Below are 12,346 nucleotides of genomic sequence, written 5' to 3'. Positions count from 1 at the left end.
AAAAATGGTACCAATAAAAATGTCAACTAGTCCTGAAAAAAACAAGCCATCACATGACTCTGTGGGCCAAAATATGGAAAAAGTATAGCTCTCAAAATAAGGCAATGCAAAAACGCAATGAAAGGAGTCTTTTAGGGAGTGACAGCAGCCAAACCTGATTTAAATCTGGTATTGCTGTAATTTCACAACCCAAATAATAAAGTCATCTATTCACTTAGACTGCACAAGAAACTGTGTAAAAAATAAATTAAACCAATTCTTCATCTGCTGCTAATTTTTTAAATTCTGCATCCCAAATATCACATTAAGGCTAGGCTCACATTTATCCTGGGCTCTACACTGAGCGCTTACACCGGGGTTTCTGTGCAAATCTCTGAAATACATGATTCAGACAGAAACCCCAGTGGAAGATTACAAATAATGAAGCAGATGGAGGAACTGCGGATGCCGTCTGGCTGCTTATGATCCTACGGTGTGTCTTTTTAGGCGTGCATAAAAGTGCATTTCTGTAGCGATGACAGACTGCCTAAATTACAGCTGCGTGTCTTCAGAGGCATGAGCTAGGCACTACCACATACTGGTGACTGCAACGTACTGGGGACTACAATATACTGGTCACTACAATGTACTCGTCACTTTCCAGAAACAAGCAGCAGTGGATGTTGTGGAATGAAAACTGCAAACACCCATGGAGTCAAAATCTTCACTACTCCTGTAAATAAATTCCCAAAGAGGTATACTTTTCAAAATGGGGTCACTTGAGGGGTGATTCTGATCTTCTAGCACTTAGGGGCTCTGTATATGGAGTCTTCGAAGGATTCTAGCAAAGTTTGTGCTCAAGGAGAAAAATAGTGCTCTATCTCTCTTGAGTTTTACCGTATGGCTAAGCAGTACTGTACAGCCGCATATGGAAAATTTCCAAATTCAACAGAAATTGTGGGACACATTTTCGTGCCATTTTTACCCATTTCCCAATGTGAAAATGTAAAATCTGAGGCTAAAACAACATTTTGGTGTTAAAAATGTAATTTTCATGGCTCAACGATATAAACTTCTGTGAAGCACCTGGGGGTTCAAGGTGCTGAACACGCATCTAGATACATTCTTTGAGGGGTCTACTTTCCAAAATGGGGTCACTTGTGGGGAGTTTCCTTTGTTTAGGCACATCAGGGGCTCTCCAAACGCAACATGACACTCGCACAACATTACATCAAAATCTGCATTCCAAAACGTCACTCCATCCCTTGAGCCCTGCCATGCATCCAAACAGTAGTTTACCCTCACATATGGGGTATCTTTGTACTCAGGAGAAATGCACAACAAATGTTGGGGTTCATTTTACCCTATTAACCTTGTGAAAATAAAAACAAATTGGAGCTAAAAAACATTTTTGTGGGGAAAATGTGATTTTTCTTTATTTTCACCACTCAACGTTATATTAAACCCTTATAACTTCCTAACAATTTTTTTTTCTTCGAAAATTGTGTTGATGTAAAGTAGACGTGAGAAATGTTATTTATTAACTATTTTGTGTGACTTACTCTGTTTTCAGGGCATAAAAATTTAAAGTTTGAACATTGCTAAATTTTTGACAAACTTCGGATATTTTCACAAATAAATGCTAATGTTATCTAACAAATTTTACCACTATCATGAAGTACAATATGTCACAAGAAAACAGTCTCAGAATTGATGGATCCGTTTAAGCGTTCCAGAGTTATTACCACACTGGTCAGGATGGTGAAAAAAAAGGCTTCAGGGTGAAAGGGTTAGCTACAATAATCTACAATATGAACCCTTAAGGGTTATTAAATGAGGTTCACTTTTAATAAGTTTATCTTATAAAACTATTAAATGTTGTGGCTAGATTATTGCACACACAACATTAAATACTACTTCAAGTCTTGTTCACAAACTCCTTCAAGGCAAATTAAAGGATCTAGCGAGGACAGATGCATACTGCAATAGATATGCAGCATGTTATTAGCCAGCAGGAAGTCATCAAGTTGAGATGTAAACATACTAGCTGAGTAGGGTGCCTCTGATGGTAGCGCCACCTGTGTCCTCATCAAGTATGCTAACTGAACGACATTCAACAGGTAGTAAAATAGTTGTGGAATTTTCATGAGTAAAAAACCTAATCTCACATACTATAAATAAGAAAAATATTTAGAATTGAGAGTCCTCAGTGGTTGATACCTTTCCTGTATACTATAAATAATGCAGCCTTTTCTTTGCTTATGTCGGCTTCTGGATGAAAAGAAAATAGCTCATCATTAACATATAATCCTGGAGTTCCCTATGAACATATTCCAACTTTGTACACAAGAATGAAAAGTTACCATTAACCACCCACTAAAATTATACTCAATACCGGCTTTGACAAAGTACTTTAGCACAGGGGTGTCAAACTGCATTCCTCGAGGGCTGCAAACAGGTCATGTTTTCAGGATTTCCTTGTACTGCACAGTTGATAATTTAATCACCTACACACATAATGATTGCAGCACCTTGTGCAATGCTAAAGAAATCTTGAAAACACGCATGGTTTGCGGCCCTCGAGGAATGCAGTTTGACACCCCTGCTTTAGCAGACACTATATGCAAAGCTTAACAGGGTGTCCCATAAAAATACAACCACTGTCCATATCCACTGCTCAGGACCTAGCTTTGTCACCACATCTGTACAATATATGAATATTAAAAGCACTGATCAGGCTTATTGCCACGTGTAAGAAAGTAAAGGTAACAGATGGGAACGGAAAAGTGATTCCATACATTCCTTTCATGTGCCTACATTTATTACCAGTTTCCATGCTGTGTTTCCTTCTATTTAAAAAGTAGCAACAATTAAATAGACCGAAAAAAGATGTAGCATTCTTTTACAAAAATCTCATCCCATCAATGCAACTATGGTTATTAGACATGAAAACAATAGAGCAAGGATGGTGGCAGATCCTAGAACATGGTCACACCATCCACATAACTGCTTGGAGACCAAGACTAGGGCCAGTTTCATGGCATAAGTACGAACAAGCCAAGATACAGTACTGGCCAGTTTAGACACACCTGATCATACAATGGTTTTTCTTGTACTAATTGAAATGAGCATATTGCAGATGCAGACAGCAAAACCATTTTTGGAACACATGAAAACAGAGTAAAACACACACGAAACAAACCTGAATGTGTGTTCAACTATAAGATTCCTCAAAGTACAATCTATTTACTCTGATGACAGCTTTACACATGGTTTGCATTAGCTCAACCAGCTTCATCAGGTAGTTATCTAGAATGGCTTTCCAATAGTCTTCAAAGAGCTCCCAGAGGTGCCAAGTACTTTTTGGCTGCTTTGTTGCCTTCTTTCTGAAGTCAAACTTTATCTCAATTCAGATGAGGATGGGAAACTATAGAATCCATGTCATCTGACACAGCACTTCCTTGGTGATCATTTTGCCCGGAGCAACAGACCTCTCCCATCTGGGGGGTCTGGCACTGCCCCGTCTGTCTGTACATCTGCACTGGTCAGCGATTCCGGCAGTTCTGAGGACGTTACAGCTTCCTCTCTCCTCATGGCTGCAAGTCAAGCCTCTCTACTGCTGCTGGACCAGCCCCAATTTTAACTATTTCTGTCCCTGACTCTTTATATAGTCATTAAAGGGGAACTTACACAATACAAGGTATAACAATTACAGCACATGAATTGCACAGTATAACACAAATACAGCTCAACATAATACATGTACATAAAGTGCTCGGGGGGGGGGGGGGGTCACAAGAGAGGAGGAGAGGGCACTACTGAGGGGACCGGCCACCTCTTTACAATTTCACAAATAAACATTTGACGAGGCATACCTGGTCATTGGCAGTCATTCTAAGAAACTACCTAATGAAAATGACTCTGAAAATGCCAAGAGTTTGAAAAGCTGTCAGAGTAAAAAGGAGGTGCTCTAAAGATTTAAAGTTTAAAGAGAACCTGTCACCCCCAAAATCGATAGTGAGGTAAGCTCACCATCATCAGGGGCTTATCTACAGCATTCTGTAATGCTGTAGATAAGCCCCTGATGTAACCTGAAAGAGGAGAAAAAGAGGTTATATTATACTCACCCAGGGGCGGACCTGCTCTGATGGATGTCTCAGGTCCGGAACAGCACCTCTCATCTTCATTCCATGATGTCCTCTTCTGGTCTTCACGCCGCAGCTTCAGGATACATCGGCGGCTTATCTACAGCATTACAGAATGCTGTAGATAAGCCCCTGATGACGGTGAGCTTACCTCACCATCGCTTTTGGGGGGTGACAGGTTCCCTTTAACACATTTTGTTTGGTTAGTTTAAATCCAAAATAAGCCCATTTCATGGTCACCTGGACTAATTACTAGGATGCTGCATTAACCAGTTTAGGAGCTACATACAAACTTTTGTAGTTTAAAGCCATATTCATCTAAAGAACCATCTTAGAAATAGTTGAAAAATCACCAGAATTTCCCTTTCAACTTGTGAAATCTCTAATTTATAGCATACTAAAACAATTACATTGTTTGGAAACTTCAGTGCTATTTCCTTGAAATGGATGAAATTAGAGACAAACTGGCAGATTTCCCATATTTAATCATAACTCCTAATTCCACCATGATGTAATGCTGTGACTTTTATATTTGGACAATAAGATTTATACCTAGAGAACAAAAATCTATAAAACGCTACCCAACTTGCTAAATGACATGAATCTGAAAACATGGTGTAAATGATACCTTTAACATGTAGATTCTCAGGTATTAAAAACTAAATATTTTGCAAAGTGTGAAACTCGACAAAGTTTAGTGAGGTTCTATTCGCAGGGAACATTGCTCTTGCATGTATTCAAAAAGAATGTAAGATGTTTGAAGGGGTATTCACAAAAATCCCAATTTGGTATCACAATAATGTAAACATATATTTACTCATTTGTGCTAAGGGTGACCCTCAAGGCTCCATTTACCCTTCAGTTACCATTGAAACCGTCCTTTAGTAGTTGCAGTTTATGGCAGATCAAGTCTCTCTCGGCTAGCTTTTAGCCAGCATACCTTAGCACTGGGTGTGTCCTCTGTAGAATGGAGCTTCTACTGTGAGGGGATGATGCCACAGATAGGATTGGAGCCCCCTTCATTAATATGTGGGAGTTCATAATAGGAAGCAGCGGTGGAGGAGTGATATAGGGTAGGATGGGCTGTATACAGGGGACTGAGAAGACAGTTAGCAAGTCAGTAGTGTAATACACATGAACCTAAAATAAAAAAATCGCAGCATTCGCTAGTCTGATTCGTCTTTTAGTTCTGACTCCTACTTCCAGCTCAATGGGTGCATTAAAAAAAAAAAAACAACAATTATATAAACCATCCATTTTTTACTGATCCACTCCATTTATTAACATAGAAAACTGTATGTGGACTATTATTATATTTTACATTGCTTATGTATAATACGTCAAGAAGATGTAAAAAAAAAAAAAAAAAAAAATCACAAACTGAAGGCAACACAGATGAAAACGTCTTTTTTTTCTGGATGAAAAATGGAAAATATTTACATACAATCTTCTGAATACGGCGTTAGTGATATCTTTTTCTACTACTGACAAGCGTATATTTGACCAGTGTGCAATAATAACCAGTGTGCACAAGTGATTTTTTTTCATATCAGTCTACATGAAAAAAAAAAATAGCTTTTTCTCATGCGGACTAATGTGAAAAAAATGGTTGCATGTACCTTTAAGAACCAGGTTATGGCATGTCAGTAGCATCCATCTGCTATACTGATGAGCACACGGAGCCAGTCATGTCCACAATTTACAGACATAACAGTCTCTTAGATCAGCTTTAGGCCAGAGTCACACTAGCGTGGAATACGGGTGAGTGCTATGCGAGAAAACATCACATAGCACTCGGCCCAATGTTAATCTATGGGGCAGCTCACATCACTGTTTATTTTCTCAGGTGTATTCAACGTGCGTTTAAAATCGCAGCATGCTGCGATTGTCACCGAGACTCACCAATGCAAGTCTATGGGTGCGAGAAAAAACGTTGCACAGCATTTGGACCATGCAAGTGCTGTCCGATTTTTTACGCATCGGTGTCCTGTGAAAATCCGGCAATTCATATGCCGCATACAGTAAAATCACAGAGTGACAGGTTGGAATAGAATAGATATATACACATAAAATACATAGATATGTATAGTCTGTATAAAATGGACTGACTCCGACAATATATAATCATTTGGTCCAGTAGTTCAATGCAAGATGTGCTGTAAAAATTTTTCGGAAGAATGTCCTGTAAATGTCTGCTCTGTTCCAGATCTATGGATCTTGGCTTTTAGTTGAGATGAATCTGTGCTGCACTTTATGTACATGCTCAGTAGTGACCAGTGCTAGGGGGGTTGGGAGTCAAGGAATTTGAGGAGTCAGAGTCAGGGGTTTTTTTTTACCCACTCCACAGCACTGCATACAGCAGAAGATGATCATGAGTCACATGCATCTATAGAGCAAATTTTGTAGCTTCACAACACTGATCTCTCAGGTCCAGGCAACAAGCGGCTCAATTAATCTCAGCCCCTGTTAACAGCCCATCCTCCAGTATATCCTTTCAGCCTCTATATATTACATTCCATCCTGCAACATTGCTCCTCTCAGCCCCCTAATTGGTGTGCTGTCTGTAAGGCTACTTTCACACTCCCGTCGGTACATGCCCGTCGCAATGCGTCGGGCCGACGTACCAACGGACGTTGTGAAAATAACTGCACAACGTGGGCAGCGGATGCAGTTTTTCAACGCATCCGCTGCCCATTCTGCAGTCTTGGAAGGAGGGGGCGGAGTTTCGGCTGCACATGCGTGGTCGAAAATGGCAGACGCGACGCACAAAAAAAGTTACATGGAACTTTTTTGTGCTGACGGTCCGCCAAAACACGACACATCCGTCGCACGTGTGGCCATATGTCGCAATGCGTCGCTAATGCAAGTCTATGGGGGAAAAACGCATCCTGCGGGCAACTTTGCAGGATGCGTTTTTTCTCCAAAACGACCCATTGCGATGGAGGCAAAACAACGGAAGTGTGAAAGTAGCCAAAGCCGTCCATTTTACAAAAGTGCAGCACGCGAATGTATAATAATAAATCCACAGAAGGTCCATTTATGGTGCAGATGTAACTGTACCATTTCCCCAATGAAATCTGATGCAGCAATTGATGCTTTGACTTTTGCTAGAATTTTCAAATATAATAGAGCTAATCCCTGCTACACCGATGCCTCTACCTTGTGCCAGTCATTACACTGGCTACCCATCCACTCCAGAATCCAGTACAAAACTATTACCCTCATCCACAAAGCACTCCATGGCTCAGCACCACCCTACATCTCCTCCCTGGTATCAGTCTACCACCCTACCCGTGCCCTCCGCTCCGCTAATGACCTCAGGTTAGCATCCTCAATAATCAGAACCTCCCACTCCCGTCTCCAAGACTTCACACGTGCTGCGCCGATTCTTTGGAATGCACTACCCAGGTTAATACGATTAATCCCCACAGTTTTAAGCGTACCCTAAAAACTCATTTGTTCAGACTGGCCTACCGCCTCAATGCATTAACCTAACGATCCCTGTGTGGCCTATTTATAAAAAAAAAAAAAAAAAAAAAAACAATCAGGTTCCTCGCATCATGTTCTCATACACTTTATGCAGTTAATAGCCCCCTGTGTCTGTACTGCTACATACTTAGGCAGTTAACTGGTTCATGCAGCTTTACATGAACACCCGAGCCTTACACTATGGCCGGTCCGAATAACTAAAGCAATTGTTACCATCCACCTCTCGTGTCTCCCCTTTTCCTCATAGATTGTAAGCTTGCGAGCAGGGCCCTCATTCCTCCTGGTATCTGTTTTGAACTGTATTTCTGTTATGCTGTAATGTCTATTGTCTGTACAAGTCCCCTCTATAATTTGTAAAGCGCTGCGGAATATGTTGGCGCTATATAAATAAAAATTATTATTATTATTATCCCTGTGTATTGACTGGAAAATCAGCGGCAAAGATCAAGGTTCTCAAAAACGAAATCTCTGGCAGATTTGCCGATGGCAAACCCATGGCTTGTGACCATGACTCGAGAGACTACTGATGGCCCTCAAAGTAATGACAAGAAATATTTCAAAACTATACCAATAAATAGTTATATTTTGTCATGTAAATAAATTCTAGATGTTCTGATTGATAAAACATAAAAACTATTTCATAAAAGGGGTATTCTCAAGTTTTCAAATTACGTAAATGATAGATCTTCGGCAATCAAGAAGTTATCTTCTATCTATGAGGACTCCACCTCTCACAAGAACGGGGACTCTGAGGAGCCATGTGAATGGAGTGGTGGTCAATCATCTGGACTTTTGTTACGCTTAGCTCGTCTTTGGCTCTCCCATTAGAATGTATGGAGCGGAAGTGTGAACGTTCGAACACCATGCCATTTACACAGGGCTTCCTGATTCTCAGGATCAGTGGAGGTCCCAGTGGTCGGACCCCCAGCAATCAGGAAGTTATCCCGTATTCATGGAATAGGAAATAATTTCCAAAGATGAGAATTCCCCTTTAAAGCAAACCTGTCAGCTGATTTATGCAGTCTGAACCAGCATGAATCAGCTGACCAGTTCCCTAAAGTCTATGCTCAAGTTTGGAAACTATCCCATATGCGTTCTTGCATCTCTATATGTTATACTCTAAAATGATGTGGCTTTTCAGAGAAAAGATATTTGAAAAACTGGTAGGGAGCAATATGCAGCTTCTCCTGCCCTGCTCCCCATGACTGATAGGTCTCGCCCTATTTGTGCGTATAGGGAAAGACCTGTCAGTCAAAGGAATCAATAACCAATGATTCGGATTCATGCTACCCATAGTTCGGGCAGCATTATAATAGATAACAGCCAGTTCTCAATCTTTTTTTATATATATATATATATTTTGGGGTCCAACCTGTGATCTACTGCAACATGATTTTTTCAGTAGACATAAGAAAAAAAAAATGGGGATCTAAGCATGCAGTCTACACTGATAAGTCATCAATAAAAGTTCCAAATTCAATGTATAGAAGAACCCACCTCCTGATCTACAGCCAAGACCCCCGATTGAGAACTCAGGCCACGCATGTTACAGGCACAGTTACTAGTGTCACGCAGAACATATAGAACCTCTTTATCTACATGGTCATTTGTAAGATTCCTATGGTGATGTTGAGCGCCTTACTGAGGGATGGAGGGGAGAGGAATCTGTGTTATAGAGGTTTCTGCTTTATGTGTCAGTACGTCTGTAGCAATATTACAGTACAATGGAAGAACACTCCCTGGCATTGCACAATCACACAGTGCCACAGGGTTACTTGCTGCACTGAAACTTGAAAGGAACTAATATATATATATATATATATTTAGTTATTCTTATTTTTCCATCCTACTATAGCAGTATATATGACACATAGATAAAATAACCATAAAGTTACCTTCTGCCACCAGCTCTTCCACGGTGACTTGGTGACGGCCAACAGTGAACCCTCTGCCCACAGTCACCCCTCCAGAAGATCCAGTACCCAGGCTCGGTCCACCGCCTCCACCACTCTCTGATTTTGGCATCCGAGAAAACTTCTTCATGGTGCCTTATCCTTATGCAGCACCAACAGATAACACACCAGCAATATTGGCACCAAAGCTGGCAGAGTAAATAAAAAAAAGCTCCCTGGCACACTCAGCAAATATGCCCAAGCACAAAGCTGTCACATACACACAAAGGCTGCGTAACACACAGCAGCAGCAATCACACTAATATAAAAAAGGGAATCACAGTGTCTTACAGTAGCAGCCAAAGAGGGCACTGCCTACATACACAAGAGAAATGCAAGATAATGCAACTAGGCAGGAGAGGGTGCCACACTGCACCAGCAGCATGCCAAGCACCAGTGCCAGCCACTCACATCTGTGACCCACAGCTAGGGAACTGCAGTCTGCATGCCCTGCACACAAGGCAGTGCCCCATCACCTCCCCTGCAGCCTGTATGCCCATCTGTCACACACACTGGGTATAGGTGCGCCTGCGCCCTCCCTCTGCCCGCAGTCCTGTGTCCTGGGTTGCTCACTACTAGTAGTTGTTGGTTTCTCTGGCTGTTGAAGTGCTGGAAACGGAAGAGGAGAATCCTAAGTTCATCCATTCAGAGGCCAAAAACCTCCTCCTCCTCCTGCTGCTGGTGGCAGCTCCTCCCCATGGCCGCCCAGGAAACTGACAGCAGCAGGGAGGGGAGAGGGGCACACGTACTGTACATGACAATGCTGAGGAGACAGGAGCGCAGCTCCCCTAGTCCACTCCTAACTCCTTAGCCTGTACCGTCTGACGAGAAATGGAGCTCTGCCCAGTAATTGCTGGGCTAATGCAGATGGAAGGGCCCATTGCCATCAAACCAGGAACTGTGGTGGGCACCAGGGTGGTGTTAAGTGACTTTTGGACCACTTATCTCACTTAGCAGGCATAAAAGGGTATTTTACATAATATTTAGTTAGGTCTAATCTAGCCCGATATGGTTCTGGGCATAAAAACTGGCAGAAAAGTGGGGAGCTGGCCAACTTTTAGGCTATATTCACACTTAGCGGTTTTTACCGCGGAACCGCCGCGATTTTGATGCTGCGGGTCCGCAGCAGTTTCCATAGCGTTTACAGTAACATGTAAACCCTATGGAAACCGCAAACCGCTGTGCACATGCTGCGGGAAAAACCGCGCGGGAACGCAGCGGTTTACAACCCGCAGCATGTCACTTCTTTGTGCAGAATCGCTGCGATTCTGCACCCATAGGAATACATTGAACCGCTTACTTCCCGCATGGGGCTGTGCCCACGTTGCGGGAAGTAAGCGGATAATGTGCGGGTGGTACCCGGGGTGGAGGAGAGGAGACTCTCCTCCAGGCCCTGGGAACCATATTTGGGGTTAAAAAATAAAAAATCTGGTTATACTCACCCTCTGATGTCCGGAGCTCCTGGGCGCTGCACGCGGCTGTCCGGTCAGAGTTGCTGTGCGACCAGGACCTGCGGTGACGTCGCGGTCACATGACCGTGACGTCACGAAGGGTCCTTCTCCCACAGCATCTTAGGAACCGGACCGCCGGGTGCAGCACCCAGGAGATCCGGACATCAGAGGGTGAGTATAACCAATTTTTATTATTTTTAACATTACTATTGATGCTGCATATTGCTGCATATGCAGCATCAATAGTATAGGCGGAAACCCGCAGCGGAAAACGCGGAACAAACCGCGATAAATCTGCAGGGAGAACCGCAGTTGTTTTGCCCTGCAGATTTATCAAATCCGCTGCGGGAGAACCCGCAGGGACCCGACGCAAGGTGTGAACATAGCCTTAGGGCTCATGCACACATTAAGTATTTGGTCAGTATTTTACCTCAGTATTTGGTCAGTATTTTACCTCAGTAGTTATAAGCCAAAACCAGGAGTGGAACAATCAGGAAAAGTATAATAGAAACACGTCACCACTTCTGGTTCTGGCTTACAGATACTGAGGTAAAATACTGACCAAAAACACTGAGGTAAAATACTGACCAAAACACTAAGGTAACATACTGATCAAAACACTGAGGTAACATACTGACAAAATACTGAAGGTGTAAATGTGACCTCATGCACACGCGGGTATAAGTCGGACAAGTGCTATCTGATTTCTATGTTGGGCAGCACTCGGGCCAATGTTATTCAGTGGGGCACTGCTGATGACCAATTTATTTCACTAACAGTTTCTATATGTGAAAATAATGGCAGATTAGTCTCACTGCCTCAAGTCCATGGGTGTGAGAACAGAAATTGGATGACAGTATAGCATTTTTACAGACACATTACAATCCTGTAACATAGCATCCCAATCATTTACAGGACAATTTACAGTTTCTGAGTATAAAAACGCATACTGCACACGGACGAGAAGTGAGAAAAAAATCGTCCCACTTTTCTGGATGAGAATGGGACGGATTTTTTACACGTTCGCGTGACCCTAGACTAAGGTTATGTGCACACGTTGCGGATTAGTCTTAGGAATTTCTGGTGCGGATTCTGCATCTCTTGGCAGAAAATGCAGGTGCGGATTTGACGCGTTTTTTGTACGGATTTTGTGCGGTTTTGCTGCAGATTTACTGCGTTTTTTACCCATGCGGATTTCTATAATGGAATGGGTACAAAAACGCTACAGACCACACAAAAGAAGTGACATGCTACTTCTTTTAATCCGCAGCGTTTCCTCACGGAATTTTCCGCACCATTAGCACAGTATTTTTTTACAATTGATTTACAT

At 42.2% G+C, this 12,346-nt stretch overlaps 1 protein-coding gene across 1 annotated transcript in view; it reads right to left on the bottom strand.

Moving 5' to 3' along the window:
- Positions 1-10,257, bottom strand: part of BMP2K (BMP2 inducible kinase) — a 341,088-nt gene extending 330,831 nt beyond the window's left edge. The window contains exon 1 of the mRNA XM_069742721.1: positions 9,509-10,257. Coding sequence (XP_069598822.1) covers positions 9,509-9,656 — 148 coding nt within the window. The 5' untranslated portion in view covers positions 9,657-10,257. The remainder of the gene's footprint in view (positions 1-9,508) is intronic.
- Positions 10,258-12,346: the final 2,089 nt, after the last annotated feature.

This window comes from Ranitomeya imitator, chromosome 1 (genome assembly GCF_032444005.1).
Source record: "Ranitomeya imitator isolate aRanImi1 chromosome 1, aRanImi1.pri, whole genome shotgun sequence".
In the NCBI taxonomy this organism is placed as follows: domain Eukaryota; kingdom Metazoa; phylum Chordata; class Amphibia; order Anura; family Dendrobatidae; genus Ranitomeya; species Ranitomeya imitator.
This window is presented reverse-complemented; position numbering and strand designations above follow the sequence as displayed.